The 18291-nt window shown below is 42.3% G+C and overlaps 1 protein-coding gene across 10 annotated transcripts in view; it reads right to left on the reverse strand.

Moving 5' to 3' along the window:
- Nucleotides 1-18291, reverse strand: part of fam120b (family with sequence similarity 120 member B) — a 199709-nt gene that overhangs the window by 17667 nt on the left and 163751 nt on the right. For 3 of the 10 annotated variants that reach the window (XR_009515199.1, XR_009515201.1, XM_059986517.1), the window contains one exon: nt 17482-17530. Coding sequence is in view for 6 of the 10 variants with exons in the window: in XM_059986517.1 (XP_059842500.1) it covers nt 17482-17530 (49 nt within the window). In the remaining 4 variants the exon portion in view is untranslated. Of the gene's footprint in view, nt 1-2; nt 9452-13988; nt 17531-18291 lie in introns of those variants that run through there. The other 7 variants (XM_059986518.1, XM_059986516.1, XM_059986521.1 and 4 more) reach the window with 6 other exon arrangements.

The raw sequence follows: 18291 nt of genomic DNA on the forward strand, positions 1-18291 counted from the left end.
AATAAAATGAAAACAAGACAATGGTCAGAAAGCTGCTTCTCAGCAAAAGGTTTGGACAAATGTGATTATGTCAATTATTTTGCATAATGCTTCATGTCAATGGCCCTTCCTCAGAACACTAATCAGTTCTGCTGGCAGGTCATTAATTTCTGAGGTTAACTCTGGTTCTCTCTCTACAGATGCTGCCTGATCTGCAAGGTATCAACAAAATTATTTGCCGCACACACACACACAAAATACTGGAGGAACTCACAAGGTCAGACTGGACCTAAGGAAAGGAAACAGTTAGGTGTTTTGGATGAGATCTTTCATCAGGACTGGAGAGGAAGAAGCCAGAATAAAAATATGGTGAGGGGGGAAGGAGTACAAACTGGAAGGTGGTGGCTGAAGGTGGAATCTGATAGGAGAGGACAGTGGACTAGTGTTCTCACATAAGTTTACTGTCACATACAACAGTATACAATAAAATTCTTTGTTCGTGTGAAGATCAGAGTAAAATAAGCGACAGAAATGTGAGCAAAACATGGCAACTTGTCTTTTGACTCCTCTTTATCATACACAAGTGGCACCAAGTATCCAGGGCTGACATGGCAGTGTGGGGTTAGCACAGTGCTATTACAGGGCCAGTGACCCGGGTTCAGTTCCCACTACTGTCTGTACATTCAGCCTGTGACTGCCTAGGTTTCCCCTGGGTGCTCTGGTTTCCTCCCACATTCCAAAGACATGTGAGTTAGTAGGTTAATTGGTCACATGGGTGTAAATGGCCAGCATGGGCTGAAGACAGTTCAAAGTTAGTTGAAAGCAGCTGATTGAAGACTGTTTGATCACTTGCATCTTTATTGCATTTGGAAATTCATCCTTAATTCACTTGAGGAATGGGTTTTAGAACCAAGTTTCTTGGCACAATCCTCAGTGTTGGAATGATTAACATTGGCATTTGCCAGGAAACCTATTTGTCACATCAGAGGATTCTATTTTTGCATTTTAAAAATGTGTTGCTTGTGCTCAGTATGAGGCCACTCCTGAAGCACAGGTCCCAAGTTTGTACTTCTTAATGCAAATTCAAATTTCTAGTGAATTGCATCATCAGCTATCTGATGGCCCAATTCTGCTCCTATGTCTTATGGTCTATTCCACATCCTCGGTAATTACTAAAAGTACCCCCACATAGGCAATTCACAGGATAGGTAGCAGATCAGGAAAAGCCCCTTGAAAAGAGATTTTACAATTAGAAATTGGAAGAGAATGTCAAATATGTTAAAGAATCCAAGTTATGCCCATAATTACAGCATGGGAAAGATGTAAAGTACAGCTACCCTGGATCCTAGGCTAGATTGTCAGTTGTAAACGCAGCATTTCCAGACATCTGTATATTGTACCTGAGAGTTTATTTTAAATGGAAACATGAAAAGCCAATCATGTTTTATACAATGATTCCAACAAAAAGAAAAGGGGTGTCTTTGCCCAGAGATGACATAACACAATCAGCAGCTTAGGAGGGGGAAAGGAAAAGGAGAAACATCACTGATAGGTTTAAGAGAAAAATACTTAAAAAGACAAGAAGAATAAGTTTCTTTTTGCATGTTTCTTCATCAGAAGCAGAAATTGTTGACAAGGAAAGTATATTTTGATTGTTGATCTCTAAAATGCCTTGCACATCTCAATATGGCTGCTCATTTCAGAACGCAGTTCAGAGTCAATCATTTTGCTTTGACACTTTAGAAGTGTTTACTTAGGCAGGCCAAGATCAGCAGACTTCCTTCCCTGGAGGATACTGGTAAACCAGATAGATGCACACCAACCTGGTAACTTCATGATTACTATTAAAGTTAAATTTTAGAATTCTACAGCTGTTATGGGACCTGAACTCATGCTTCTTCGTGGGTCTGTGATATTTGTCCAGTCATCTACTCTAACAACAGTCCAGCTTAATACAGCAGAACTGCGCTTCGGAATTGACAATGTCTCCTGCTGAGCTGCTCTGGTTGTTCTAACATTGAACTTTTCCAAAATGTGGAATAATACTCGGTTATGCTCTGTTCAGAAAACCAGTGCCTCCAGTTTTATCTAGCTCCGATTTCTGGAGAAGCTTCTACCAGTCTACGCTATCAACATCCTCAAAAATTAAGTATCTCAATCATACCTAGAGGTCATAGATTATTTAAGACGGACCAGAAGGGTGACGTGAGTTTAAAAAGCTGCCACCAGAAGTGATGGATGTGGGTTCAATTGCAGCATTTAACAGAAATTTAGGTAAGTACATGGATATGGTCCAGGTGCAGGTAGATGGGAATGGGCAAAATAACAGTTTGGCATGGACAAGATGGGTTGAAGGGCCTGTTTAGTGTTGTCTGTTAACCTTCTCCATGCAGTAAGAATGGACCAAGGTTCTCCAAGTTCTCCTCATACGGAACCGCACCATCCATGCAACTTTCCTGTGAATCTTCTCTGCACTATCGTCAATGGTCTTACATCCTTCCTAAAGCAGGTAGCACTCCAACTGAGGTCAGACCAAAGTTGGAGCACAAAACCCCTACTCCTGTATTCAATGCCCCAACTAACACCATAGCCAATATGACTTCCTAACCATGTTGTGTACTCGTGTTGTCACCTTCAAGGATCTATGTCTCTCTGCTCCTCAATACTCCCCAACAGCCTATCATTCATGACGCACGCACGCGCGCACACACACACACGATGTTTTGGGCCAAAACCCTTCAGTAGGAATGGAGAAAAAAGATGAAAAATCAGAGTTAAAAGGTGGGGAGGGGAGGAAGAAATACAAGCTGGTAGGTGACAGGTGGAACCGGGGGGGGGGGGGGGAGCGAAGTAAAGAGCTGAGGAGTCGATTGGTGAAAGAGATAAAGGCTGGGGAGGGGAGAATCTTATAGGAGAGGGCAGAAAGTCATGGAAGAAAGGGTAGGGGAGGAGCAGCAGAGTGAGTCAATGGACAGGTAAGGACATAAGGTGAGGGAAGAAAGTGGGAATGTGGAATGGTGAAGAAGAGGAGAGGGGCCATTACAGAAGTTGAAGAAATCAATGTTCATGCCATCAGGTTGGAGGCTACCCAGACGGAATATAAGGTGTTGCTCCTCCAACCTGAGTGTGGCCTCAGTGCAGCAGTAGAGGGGGCCATGGACTACCATGTCGGAATGGGATTGGGAAGTAGAATTGAAAATGGGTGGCCAATGGGAGATCTTGCTTTTCCTGGTGGATGAAGCGTAGGTGCTCGGTGAAGTGGTCTCCCAATCACTGATATACAGGAGGCCACACTGGGAGCACCAGGTACAGTAGATGACTTCAACAGGTGCACAGGTGAAGTGTGGCCTCACTTGGAAGGACTGTTCGGCAACATTTCACCTGTGAGTCTGTTGGGATTATCTACTGCATCCAGCTCTTTACTTCACCCTTACCCTTCCCCCTCCCCCATCTTTTTACTGTGATTTCTCATCTTTTTTCTCTCCAGTCCTGAAAGGTTTCGGCTTGAAACTTCGACTGTTTAGTCTTTTTCATAGATGCTGCCTGGCCTGCTGAGTTCTTCCAGCATTTGTGTGTGCTGCTTGGACTTCCAGCATTTGCACATTTTCCCGTTTGTGATTCATGATGCAAATCCTGGCTTCATCCGTCATCAACTCACGTGTCTGCCATTTTTCAGCCTACTTCACTAACACATCGATATCTCTCTGCAGCCTAAATACATCACTTGTAAACTAAATGATCATGTCTCCCACATCCAAATCCAAGTAATTCGCGTATATTACAAAGACACTAGCATCCAATCACAAAAGTATTCTTCTAGCATCACACATTGCCAAGCCAAGTTTGAGTCCAATTTATCATCTTGCCCTGGATTCCCTGGGCCCTAACCCAAACCTTTTGAACCTGTCTCCCATGTGAAAGCTTGTCAAAGGCCTTGATGAAGTCCATATCCTGCCCCACCCTTAACAATATACTTTGTTAGCTCTTTAAAGTCATTCATCAACTGAATCCAGCTGATTCCATAACCTCAGGGTAGAACTTAAATGGTGAATAGTAGGGCCTTGGGAAGTGTTATTGAACAGAGAGGCCTAGGGATGAAAGTGAATGGTTCACTGGAAGACATGTAACAAGCAGACAAGGTGGTGAAGGTGGCTTTTGGCGTACTGGTCTTCATCAGTCAGTAGGAGCTGGGATGCCACAGTTATTTAACTGACCAACATCCTTGCCGGCAGGTTTGCTAGGGCTGCTGGGGAGGGTTTAAACTAATTTAGTAGTGCGATGGGAACTGAAGTGATGGGACAGGTGGTATCAAAGTAGATGCAGTGTGCGAGTAAGGACAGACAATTGACAGGGCAAAATTGCAGTCAGTGGAATGGGTGGGGGGGGGGAAGAGTGTTCAACAGTTTAGAAAAGTGATAAAGTAAAAGGGCAGGAGAGTGCAGAAGAGGCTCTGAAAGGTTCCAGAATAAATAAAATGACAAAAATTTTAGATATGGATAAGAATTTAACCTCCAGACATGGGGGCAAGATTGAATAGGGTGATGAAAACAGGACTGAAGATATTACTTTCAATGCATGCAGTTTACAGAATAAGGTAGCACAGGAAGAGATTGACAGGTATGATATTGTGAGTATCACTGAGTCGTGGCTGAAAGAAGATAACAGTTGGAAGCTTAACATCCAAGGATGCACATTGTTTTGAAAGGTCAGGCAGGTAAGCAGAGGGGATACAGCTGTTCTACTGGTAAAAAATGAAATCAAATCTTTAAAAAAAGTGACGTAATATTGGAAGATATAGAATCCATGTGGGTAGGGTTAAGAAACTGCAAAAGCAAAAAGACCCTGATGCAGGCCTCCAAACAGTAGCTAAGATCTGGGTGACAAATTACAATGGGAAATAGAAAAGGCATGAAAAAAGGGCAATGTCACAATATAAGAGCATAAGATCATCAGATATAGGAGCAGAATTAAGCAATTTGGTCCATCAAGTCTGCTCCGTCATTTCATCAAGGCTGATCCAATTTTCCTCTAAGCCCCAATCTCCTGCCTTCTCCCCATATCCCTTCATGTCTTGACCAATCTATCAATCTCTACTTGAATATACAAACAACTTAGCCTCCACAGCTGCCTGCGGCAATGAATTCTACAGGTTCACACTCTCTAGCTAAAGAAATTCCTCCTTATTTCCATTCTAAACAGATGCCTTCTATTCTGAGGCAATGTCCTCGGGTCTTAGGCTATGTCCACACTAGACAGGATAATTTTGAAAACGCCGGTTTCGTGTAAAAATGATAGGCATCCATACTATGCGTTTTTTAAAATATCTATCCACATTGAAATGGAGATTTCGGCGAATCTCCTCCTGCGCATGCGCAGGACAAATCTACTGAAAACAAGTGACATGTTTTGGGAGACTTAATTTTTTTGTACCTATTGTTTATATATCCTTCTATGTTAACTTCTAATTTTGTAATCCCAATAATTATGTACCAATTTTTGTTATCTTAATATGTTGATATTAATAAAAAGATTGAAAAAGAAAACAAGTGACATGTTTGGTGTCGAATCTCCCCGTAGAAGTGTGCGTTTGTGTAGTTACAGACTAGAAAAACAAAACGACGGACAGTTGTTGGCTTTCGCGCAGGAGAAATTAAAAGTAAAAAAAAAACTGGAGCATACGGAGGCAACCGACGTGAGTTCACTGGGATTGACCCAGCTGACGATGAACATTGAAAAACTGACTAACTCTGTTGCATTAATAAAGCACCTTGTTAAATGTATAAAACATGTCTGCATCAGTGTTATTGTGTATTTCCATACAATGTTACATTAGGCTGTTACACATCTATTATCAGAGAAGTACTTGCATAAATAGGTAAACCACCTTCATACGAGCAAGAACAGAAAACAGGGCAAAGTGAGTATACTTATTTATTCAGTAAGTTATGGGTCGAAGTATTTGGTGAGTAAACTTCTAACTCTTCTGGCGTCAGTTTCGTTGCCATCTGTTCTGAAATTGTTAGGTTGCATTCAAGAAAACAATGAAATAGCGCGCTGCCGTCTGACAGCGTTTTCAGAAGTCTCCGGTTACCCCTTCCACACTGATCCAGCCAATACAGCATTTTCAAAAATACACACTTTGGAGAGCGTTTCTGAAAAGCTCCGGTTTCGGGGTACGAAAACGCCATTTTAGTGTGGACAAAGAGTAAAAATGAAGAGAAAAAGCTTCGGTTACGGATTTATCCGGTGTAGTGTGGACGTAGCCTTAGACTCTCCCACCGCAGGAAACCTCCTCTCCACATCTACTCTATCAAGGTCTTTCACCATTAAATAGGTTTGAATGAGGTCACCCCTCATTCTTCTGAATTCCAGTGAATACAGGCATAGACCATCAAACAATCTTTATATGACAAGCCATTCAATCCTGGAATCATTTTCGTGAACCTCCTTTGAACCCTCTCCTGTTTCAGCACATCCTTTCTAAGTTAAGGTGCTCAGATACTCCAAGTGAGGTCTCACCAGTGCTTTATAATATCTCAACAGTATATCCATGCTTTTATATTTTAGTCCTCTTCGAAGGAATGCAAATATCACATTTGCTTTCCTCACCACAGACCTAACCTGTAAATTAACCTTTAGGGAATCTTGCATAAGGACAGCCAACTCCATTTGTACCTCAGATTTTTTGTTGTATTTTCTCTCCATTTAGAAAATAATCAATGCTTTAATTTCTTTCACCAAAGTGCATGACCATACACTTCCCGACACTCTATTACATTTCCATTCTCCTAATCTGTCCAAGCCCTTTTGTAGCCTCTCTACCTCCTCAAAATTACCTATCTTCATATCATCTGCAAACCTTGCAATAAAGCTATAATTCAAACCATTGACATATAATGTAAAAAGAATTGGTCCCTTCACAGACCCCTGTGGAACACCATTAGCCACCAGCAGCCAACCAGAAAAGGTTCCTTTCTTTCTCACCCTTTGCCTCTTGCTAATCAGCCATTGCTTTGCCATGTTAGAATTTTCCGTGTAATACCATGGGCTCATAGCTTAAGTAGCCTCATGTGTGGCACCTTGTCAAATGCTTTCTGAAATTCCAGTACCCAACATCAACCAATTCTCCTTTGTCTATTCTTGTTATTTCTTCAAAGAATTCCAAAAGTGTCAAGCAGGATTTTCCCTTGAGCAAACAATACCAACTTTGTCATGTGCCTCCAAGTACCTTGACTGCTGAAAGACCATTTCTAATGCCTCCACAATCTCTTCAGACTCCTCTTTCAGAACTCTGGGCTGTACACCATCTAGTCCAGAAGACTTATCTATCTTCAGATCTTTCAGCATTCCAAAAATTTTCTGTCTAGTAATGGTAACTACACAACACTTTATGACCTGGAATTCCACTAAACTGTGTCTTCTACAGTGAAGATTGATTCAAAATACTTATTCAGCCCATCCGCCATTTCCTTGTCCCCCATTACTACCTCTTCAGTATTGTTTTCCAGTGGTCTAATACCCACTTTCGCTTCTCTTTTGCACTTTAAATATCTGAAGAATCTTTTGGTATCCTCTTTAATATTACTGGCGAGCTTTCATATTCCATCTTTATCTTCTTAATGACTGTTTTAGTTGCTTTCTGTTTTTTAAGAATTCTCTCAATCCTCTAACTTCTCCTTGAATTTTGCTCTATTATATGCTCCCTCTTAGGCTTTTATGTTGACTTCTCTTTTTTAGCCACGGTGTCATCTTGTCTTCAGAATATTTCTTCCTCACTGGGATGTGTATATCCTGTGATTTTCTGAATTGCTTCCAGAAAATCCAGCTATTGCTGGTCTGCCATCATCCATTAGTGTTCTTTTCCAATCAATTCTGGCCAATTCCTCTCTTATGCCTCTGTAATTCCCTTTACTCCACTGTAATACTGATATATCTGACTTTAGCTTCTCCCTCTCAAATTGCAGGGTGAATTCAATCATATTATGATCGTTTTCCCCTAAAGGTTCTTTTACCTTAAGCTCTCTAATCAATTCTGGCTCATTGCACAACAACCAATCCAGAATAGCTGATCCCCTGACCTGCTCTAAAAAGCCATTTCGTAGGCACCCTAGAAATTCCCCCTCCTGGATTCCAGCACCAACATGATTTTCCCAATCTACCTGCATATTGAAATCCCCCATCACTATTGTAACCTTGCCCTTTTGACATGCATTTTTTATCTCCTGTTGTAATTTGCAGACCACATCCTTACCACCGTTTGGGGGTCTGTATACAACTTCCATCAAGGTCTTTTTACCCTTGCATTTCCTTAGCTCTATCCACAATGATTCAACATCTTCTGACCTTATGTCACCTCTTTCTAATGATTTGATTTCATTTATTAACCAACGGAGCAACCGCACCCCCTCCGGCTTCCTGCCTGTCCTTCCTAAACAATAAGTATCCTTGGACATTAAGCTCCCAGCTATAATCTTCTTTCAGCTATGATTCAGTGATGCCAACAACACCATACCTATCAATCTGCAACTGTGCTACAAGTTCATCTACTTTATTCTGTATACTGTGTTACGCCCGCAGCCCCCTCCTTTGTGAGAATCGCAAGAGCATTATTGGGTTGGGTCACAGGACCCAGGAAATGAGAGAGAGACATGGCCATTGTCTCCTGGAGACAACGTTTGTGGATTGGGGACTATGCTACGTGCAGGCCCTTGGGCAAAGTGGGCTGGTTGGGACAGAGATTGCATCACCCCAACCTGATTGACATCTACTACCCTGCGAGTTAAGATAAAAGAGGGGCTGTAGGGACAGCCCCTCAGACGCACCAGAAGAAACGCTAGCGATCCCGTAATAGCGGAAAGCCATTTGAAGGAAGCCACGTGCGTTTGGTTCCCTTGCCTGGGGACTGGTGGCTGGTACCACGGAAAACGACTTGGAACTAACAACGGGGAACCAACTCCCCTGACTCAACGGATTGGCCTCATAAAAGACCAGGGCAAGTTTCAAACCGTCTCTCTCTTAAACCCAAAGAGCTGCAGTTTGAAAGGACAGAGACTTTTATCTTTCCATCGGACAATACAATATCCCCTAGACCAGGGGTCAGCAACCTTTACCACTGAAAGAGCCACTTGGACCAGTTTCCCACAGAAAAGAAAACACTGGGAGCCGCAAAACCCGTTTGACATTTAAAATGAAATAACACTGCATATAACGTTTTGTTTTGCCTTTATGCTATGTATAAACAAACTATAATGTGTTGCATTTATGAAATTGATGAACTCCTGCAGAGAAAACGAAATTACATTTCTGCATGCAACAAAAACATTTTGAACTCCGAAAAAAAGACGTTGGGTTGAAGGTTACTTTTAAGTAAAATACTCAACGTCTATTTGAGTCCCTCTTGTATTTATGAAAGACGCCAAACTTAAATTTGCCGCCAGCAGCAAACCAAAAATAACGTCAGCCAGCTGTCAACCTGAAAAATAAAAGGACTATTTCACTGAACAATGAAAACATATGAATATACGTAAAATAATAGGCAATTAAAATATTTATCATACTTGGTCAGGTTGACTCTCACCTGACAATGCAGTCGTGTTCAGTAGGGATGGATCGATGCTTAGGGGAGTGACCGGAAAGGATAATGTGTTTTTTTCCTCTCTGAACTCACAGAAGCGTTTCCCAAACGATGTTTGCATTGCGATGATTGCAGAATGTAAATACTCCGAATTTATCATGTCGTGACCTTGTTTGAACTCTCTCAAATTGGGGAAGTGAGACAATGTGCCTTTCTGTAAATCTCTGGCAAGCAACGTCAACTTGCGCTCGAATGCCAAAACATCCTCCAGCATGTGCAGGGCGGTACGTCCTTACCCTGTTGAAGAGCTGTGTTCAGCGTGTTCAGGTGCGCTGTCATGTCTACCATGAAGTGTAGCTTTTCCAGCCACTCTGGCTGTTCCAGCTCAGGAAAGTTGAGCCCTTTGCTGCCCAGGAAAGTTTTCACTTCTTCCAGACACGCGACAAACCGTTTCAGCACCTCCCCTCTGGACAGCCAGCGATAAAAACACGTTGTAGCGGTGTGCTACACGCAGTCAGTAAACTGCAGTCAAAGATAGCTTTATTCGAACTAAACAGCCTTGCTTTTAAGCCTCCCTCAACCCGCCCCCCATGGGCGCGGATGTTGCAAAAGACACGTACTCACAAACCCCCGTAGGCTATCTCCCTTAGCCTGAACGCTGGCTAATTGTGAGCCGGTTCGGATGTGTCAGGAAATGGGTCGCCACAACGTCTTATTTAGATTGTACAAGATCACCATAATCTTCAAATTTAGAATTACATTTCAAAAACTAACAAACTAACATAAAATACATTTTAATTAAATACTGACCATGTAGCGGTGTGCTACACGCAACGCTAAAATTACGACACGGAGTCGGTAACTGCAGTCGAAGGATAAAACTTTATTCGAAATCTTCAGCCTCACTTTTAAGCCTCCCTCAACCTGCCCCCCATGGCGCAGAGGCTCCAAAGCTCTGTGCTCGCAAACCCCCGTAGGCTATCTAATTGTGAGTCGGTTCGGATGTGCCAGGAAAAGGGTCGCCACAACCAATTATTTCCCAAAGCAACAGGGAGCCGCAGCACAGACGTAAAAGAGCCACATGTGGCTCCGGAGCCGTGGGTTGCCGACCCCCGCCCTAGACAAACGATAGAGCTATTGCTTAATTGATGATTATTATTATACCCGCGTTTTTAGATTGAGTATTGACAACGTATATTATCTGAATGTCTGCATTAATCTTATTTTTGTGCCCCTTTATAAATAAAGACTTTTAAAAATAGTATCATCAGACTTCAACGGACCTCTCTATCTTTGCTGGTAAGTGATCCAGTTACGGGAATTTCGTAACAACTGCACACATTCAAATATAACTCCTTCAGTCCTGCATTCACCTTTTTTCAATTGCCTGCCTTTTACGTTCCAGCTCATCCTGTTGATTGCAATTTTGCCTATTATCAGCCTTTTCTCAATACACAGTGCCTCTGTTTGTAAATTAGCTACCTCACTTTCAGCACTATCATCCACCTTTCCTATGATTTTTTTGCATTGCAATATATGCAGCTCAGGACATTAGTTGCACCATGCTCAACTTTTTGTTGGAGGTCTTACTAACATCTTCTAAGTGTTCTGGCACTCTGGTTCCCTGCCGTGCCGCATTAACAAACCTTCCCGCTAGGATATTAGTCCCCCTCCAGTTCAGGTGCAAACCATCCTGGCTATATAGGTCTCAACTTGCTGGAAGAGAGCCCAATGATCCAAAAATCTTATGCCCTCCCTCCTATACCTTCTCCTAAGCTACGTATTAAACTGTATAATCTTCCTAGTTCTGGCCTCACTAGCATGTGGCTTGGGTAGTAATCCTGAGACCACAACCCTGGAGGTCCTGTCCTTTAACTTAACACCTAACTCCCTGAACTCCTGATGCAAAATTTGAGGTAACAGTAATATCCGACCACTAGATAATGGTGCTGGAGAGGTAGGAATGGGGTACAAACACAACGTCTTCACTGTGGAAAATGCAAATGTCACTCCACTTTTTAAGGGAGGGAGGCAGCAAGAAGGAAATTATAGATCAGTTAGCCTGACTTCTGTGGTTGGGAAAATGTTGGAGTCCATTATTAACACAGAAAACCTACAGCACTCTACAGGCCCTTTGACACACAAAGCTGTGCCGGTAACGTCCTTACCTTTGAAGTTACCTAGGGTTACCCATAGCCCTCTATATCTCAAAACTCCCTGTACCTGTCCAGGAGTCTCTTAAGACGTGAAAGAATGGGACCTATCAAGTGTGACAGTGGGAAAGTGTGTATGGAATCAGAGGAAAAGGCAGAGGTACTTAATGAATACTTTTCTTCAGTATTCACTATGGAAAAGGATCTTAGTGATTGTAGTGATGACTTGCAGCAGACTGAAAAGCTTCAGCATGTAGATATTAAGAAAGAGGATGTGCTGGGGCTTTTGGAAAGCATCAAGTTGGGTAAGTCAGCAGGACCAGACAAAATGTACCCCAGGCTGCTGTGGGAAGCGAGGGAGGAGATTGCTGAGCCTCTGGCAATGATGTTTGCATCATCAATGGGAACGGGAGGGGTTCCTGAGGATTGGAAGGTTGTAGATGTTGTTCCTTTACTCAAGAAAGGGAGTAGATAGCCCAGGAAATTATAGACCAGTGAGTCTTAACTCCGTGGTTGATAAGTTGCTGGAGAAGATCCTGAGAGGCAGGATTTATGAACATTTGGAGAGGTATAATATGATTAGGAGTAGTCAACAAGGCTTTGTCAAGGGCAGGTCATGCTTTACGAGCCTGACTGAATTTTTTGAGGATGTGACTAAACACATTGATGAAGGAAGAGCTGTAGATGTAGTGTATATAGATTTCATCAAGGCATTTGATAAGGTACCCCATACAAGGCTTATTCTGTATACTGTGGATAAAGTAAGGAGGCATGGGATCCAAGATGACATTGCTTTGTGGATCCAGAACTGGCTTGCCCACAGAAGGCAAAGAGTGGTTGTAGATAGGTCATATTCTGCATGGAGATTGATGACCAGTGGTGTGCCTCAGACATCTGTTCTGGGACCCTTACTCTACGTGATTTTTATAAATGACCTGGATGAGTAAATGGAGAGATGTGTTAGTAAGTTTGTTGATGACACAAAGGTTGGACGTGTTGTGGATAGTGTGGAGGTCTGTCAGAGGTTACAGTGGGACATTGATAGGATGCAAAACTAGGCTGAGAAGAAGTGGCAGATAGAATTCAATCCAGCTAAGTGTGAAGTGGTTCATTTTGGGAGGTCAAATATGATGGCAGAATATAGTATTAATGGTAAGACTCTTGGCAGTGTGGAGGATCAGAGGGATCTTGGGGTCCGAGTCCATAGGACACTCAAAGCTGCTGCGCAGGTTGACTTTGTGGTTAAGAAGGCATCTGGCCTAACCTTTTGAACCTGTCTCCCTTGTGGGACCTTATCAAAGGCATTGATGAAGTCCATATCCTGCCCCACCCTTAAAAATATACTTTGTTAGCTCTTTAAAGTCATTCATCAACTGAATTCTCTGCACCCTTTCTATGTCTTCCACATCCTTCTTGTAGTGAGGTGACCAGAATTGAGTACAGTACTCCAAGCGGGGTCTGACCAGGGTCCTACATAGCTGCAACATTACCTCTCCGCTCCTAAATTCAATTCCACGACTGATGAGGCGGATATGATAGGGTTTTTTAAGAGGCTTTTGGATAGGTACATGGAGCTTAGCAAAATAGAGGGCTATAGATAAGCTAGTAATTTCTAAGGTAGGGACATGTTCGGCACAACTTTGTGGGCCAAAGGGTCTGTATTGTGCTGTAGGTTTTCTATGTTTCTGTGAGCCTTTCATTTCCGCCTCCACCACCGTCGATGGCAGCCCATTCCACGCACTCACCACTCTCTGCATAAAAAACTTAACCCTGACATCTCCTCTGTACCTACTCCCCCAGCACCTTAAACCTCTGCCCTCTCATGCTAGCCATTACAGCCCTGGGAAAAAGCCTCTGACTATCCACACGATCAATGCCTCTCATCCTCTTATACACCTCTATCAGGTCACCTCTCATCATCCGTAGCTCCAAGGAAAAAAGGCCGAGTTCACTCAAGGCATGCTCCCCAATCCAGGCAACGTCCTTCTAAATCTCTTCTGCACCCTTTCAATGGTTTCCACGTCCTTCCTATATTGAGACGACCAGAACTGAACACATTACTCCAAGTAGGGTCTGACCAGGGTCCTATATAGCTGTAACATTACCTCTCGGCTCCTAAACTCTTTCCCACGAATTATGAAGGCCAATGCACCGCATGCTTTCTTAACCAGAGAGTCAACCTGCGCAGCAGCTTTGAGTGTCCTATGGACTCGGACCCCAAGATCCCTTTGATCCTTCACGCTGCCAAGAGACTTACCATTACTATAGTCTGCCATCATATTTTACCTACCAAAATGAACCACCTCACACTTATCTGGGTTGAACTCTATCTACCACTTCTCAGCCCAGTTTTGCATCTCTGCCAGCCCTCCACGTTATCCACAAAATCCCCAACAGTTGTGTCATCAGCAAATTTACTAATCCATCCCTCCACTTCTTATCCAGGTCATTTATAAAAATCACGAAGTGTAGGGGGTCACAGAACGGATCCCTGAGGCAGACCACTGGCCACCAGCCTCCATCAAGAAAATGACCCATCTGCAACCACTCTTTGCCTTCTGTGGGTGAGCCAATTCTGGATCCACAAAGCAATGTCATCTTGGATCCCATGCCTCCTTACTTTCTCAATAAGCCTTGAATGGGGTACCTTGACAAATGCCTTGCTGAAATCCATATACACTACATCTACTGCCTGGTTTAGAGAATATGGATTATGATCAGAGATTAAGGGAGCTAGGACTTTACTCTTTGGAGAGAAGGAGGATGAGAGGAGACATGATAGAGGTGCACAAGATATTAAGAGGAATAGACAGAGTGGACAGCCAGCGCCTCTTCTCCAGGGCACCACTGCAAGAGGACATGGCTTTAAGGTAAGGGGAGGGAAGTTCAAGGGGGATATTGGAGGAAGGTTTTTCATTCAGAGAGTGGTTGGTGCATGGAATGCACTGCCTGAGTCAGCTGTGGAGGCAGATACACTAGTGAAGTTTAAGAGACTACTAGACAGGTATATGGAGGAATTTAAGGTGGGGGTTTATATGGGAGGCAGGGTTTGAGAGTCAGCACAACATTGTGGGCTGAAGGGCCTGTAATGTGCTGTACTATTCTATGTTCTATGTACTGCTCTACCTTCATCAATTTGTTGAGTCACATCCTAAAAAAATTCAATCAGGCTCGTAAGGCATGACCTGCTTTTGACAAATCTATGCTGACTATTCCTAATCATATTATGCCTCTCCAAATGTTCATAAATCCTGCCTCTCAGGATCTTCTCCATCAACTAACCAACCACTGAAGTAAGACTCACCGGTCTATAACTTTCCCTACTCCCTTTCTTGAATAAGGGAACAACATCTGCAACCCTCCAATTGTCCAGAACCTCTCTCATCCCCATTGACAATGCAAAGATCATTGCCAGAGGCTCAGCAATCTCCTCCCTTGCCTCCCACAGTAGCCTGAGGTACATTTCATCTGGTCCTGGTGACTTATCCAACTTGTCCAAAAGCTCTAGCACATCTTCTTTCTTAATATTTACATACTCGAGCTTTTCAGTCCACTTAAGTTATCCTTACAATTGCAGAGATCTTTTTCTGTAGTGAATACTGAAGCAAAGTACTCATTAAGAACCTCTGCTACCTCCTCCAGTTCCATACACACTTTTCCACTGTCACACTTGATTGGTCCTATTCTCTCACGCCTTATCCTCTTGCTCTTCACATACTTGCAGAATGCCTTGGGGTTTTCCTTAATCCTGTCCACCAAGGCCTTCTCATGACCCCTTCTGGCTCTTCTAATTTCATTCTTAAACTCCTTCCTGCTGGCCTTATAATCTTCTAGATCTTTATCATTATCTAGTTTTTTGAACCATTCGTAAGCTCTTCTTTTCTTCTTGACTAGATTTACAACAGCCTTTGTAAACCACGGTTCCTGTATCCTACCATCCTTTCCCTGTCACATTGGAATATACCTATGTAGAACTCCATGCAAATATCCCCTGAATATTTGCCACATTTCTTCTGTACATTTCCCTGAGAACATCTGTTCCAAATTTATGCCTCCAAGTTCCTGCCTGTTAGCTTCATACTTCCCCTTACTGCAATTAAACACTTTCCTAACTTCTCTGTTCCTATCCCCCTTCAATACTACGGTAAAGGAGATAGAATTATGATCACATTTCCACCTTTAAGGATCAAGTTTCAGGGTACTTGGAAGCACATGATAAAATAGGCTGAAGTCATCATGGTTCTCTCAAGGAAAAATCTTGCCTGACAGATCTATCAGGGTGTTGGGCCAAAGTAGAGGAATGGGCCTCTTGCTCATGATGTTTTACTCATCTCGGTGCTGAACTGAGGCTGCAGCCTGCACCTAACGACTGTGACTGTGGCTCATGCCTGTGGACTCTCTTTCGTGAGTATTATTTGCTTGTTCTTTTTGTTTAGACATTGTTGTTTTCTGCACATTGGGTATTTGATAGTCTTCTTTTGTTTTAATAGGTTCTTGGGTTTCTTTGATTTTGTCTTTAAGGAGACAAATCTCAATGTATAAAGTAAACATACATCGATAACAAATGTGCTTTGAACTTTTGAATTCTGAGTTACTTGAGGAAATAACAGGCAGGATAACCAAAGGAGATTCAGTGCATGTTGTTTACTTGGATTTTTAGAAGACTTTTGACAAAATATCAGACAAGAGTCTGCTTAAAAAAGAGCCCATGGAAAACTACTAGTATGGATAGGAGATTGGCAGGATGTCTGTTGCTGTCAAGTGGGAATAAAGAGAGCACTTTCTGGTTGGCTGCTGGTGGTATTCTGCTGGGGTCAGTGTTGGGACCACTTCTTTTCACATCATATGTCAATAACTTGTGTAATGGAATTGATGGTTTTGTGGCCAGGTTTGTGGACAATACAAAGACAGGTGTAGGGGCGAGTAGTGTTGAGGAAACAGGGAGCCTGCAGAAGGACTTAGACAGATTAAAAGAACAAAACAGAAGTTGGTGTTACATTGAGTAAGTGAAATTAAATGATAAAGGCGGAAATAGGACAAATATTTGGAGGAGATGAAAATGTAAACTAATTATCTGAAATTCTTGAACAGCATTGAGACCAGGCTTAATGTGGCTAATCAGAAGAATGTGTCTCTGGAATATCTTCCCTGGATCATGATAGGCATTTGAAGTGAAGGTGGATAAATATTTGATAGACTGGGAAATGAAGAAATGCCACAGAAGAGAAGGCTAGTAAAGATCAATTATGATCATTTTAAATGGTGGTGGGGAGAGGGGGGGGATAAACTTGATGGGTCTGATTGCCTATTCTTTCTCTGATTTCCTTGTGTATGAGGTGTATTACTGTAGGTTTCATTGTGATTTATAGTACAGATTTACTGGCTGAAGATGGAGGGGTCAGATTGGGAATGTGACAGAAATACAAAGTTGCTGTAAGCCTGAGGAGTGAAAGGTGATGTTTCACCAAGCAACCATTCGGTCTGAAAACAGAAAATGCTTAGAAGGCTAGTTAGTGTCTGTGGAAAGTGAAAAAGTTAAAATATCAGGTCCAGGAGCCTTCAACAAAGTTTGGTCTCTCTGAGGTGGAGGAGATAACATCTTCACCCCCAAACGAGTAAATTGCTGCTTCCTGTGGAAGTGAGTGGAAAGGGAGGAGGTAAATTGGAAAAGTGCTGTAACTGCTGAAGTTAAAGAAGAAATTGAGTAGATTTTATACTTGTAACTTAATACAAAGATACAAAGAGAGACAAGATACAATAATTCTTCACACTCACTACAGTGGTCTCCTGTGGCAGAACCCTGGCCGAACTTGAGGTCTTCTACCTGAAATAATGAAGAAGGTTACACAATAAGTGAACTCAATAATGAACAGCATTGATGTACTTTTACAGAATGAATTAATTTGAGGATACAAAGACCTACACAGACTGTACTCCCTGCGTATATTATAAATAAAATACATTTTATGAAAGTATAAATAAAATACACAGAAGAGCTAAGGAAGCTTTGAAATCCTTTCCACTTAAACACACACCAGTATTGTGATCAACTACAATTCCTTTGCTGGTACTTTGTTGATACGTTCTGTTGACTTTTTAAAAATTTGATTAAAAATTTAGATGGAAATGAAGATAAAAATACTTCAGAATGTAGGACATCAAAAGTAAATGAATCACAAGTAATGTTACTTCATAGGATACTGGAGTTCTTGGGAACTGAAAACCACTTTCCTAAACTAATTTATTCAGAAAATTTTCAAATATTCATAGCACATTTTATTATCAAAGAATTATACACCTTGAAATTTGTTTACTACAGGCAGCCACAAAGCAAGAAATCTGAACAAAAAAAGACAAAAACCACTGTGCGGGGAAAGCAGCCAGAGTAGGCCCAAGCCTGGGTCCCCAGTTCATCACACCCTGGGGCAAAAATGCAAAGCAGCCGGATCAGTTTACAGCCTCGGTGCTGCGGAGAAAGGAATAAACATTCACGGGAAAGCCAGTGAAATCAGCCTGACTCTTGCCTCTGTACTTGACACGTGGGCCTCAGTCTATCTGAACCGCCAGTTAAATCATCCAAGCACT

The sequence above is a fragment of the Hypanus sabinus genome, chromosome 12 (assembly GCF_030144855.1).
Source record: "Hypanus sabinus isolate sHypSab1 chromosome 12, sHypSab1.hap1, whole genome shotgun sequence".
NCBI lineage: Eukaryota > Metazoa > Chordata > Chondrichthyes > Myliobatiformes > Dasyatidae > Hypanus > Hypanus sabinus.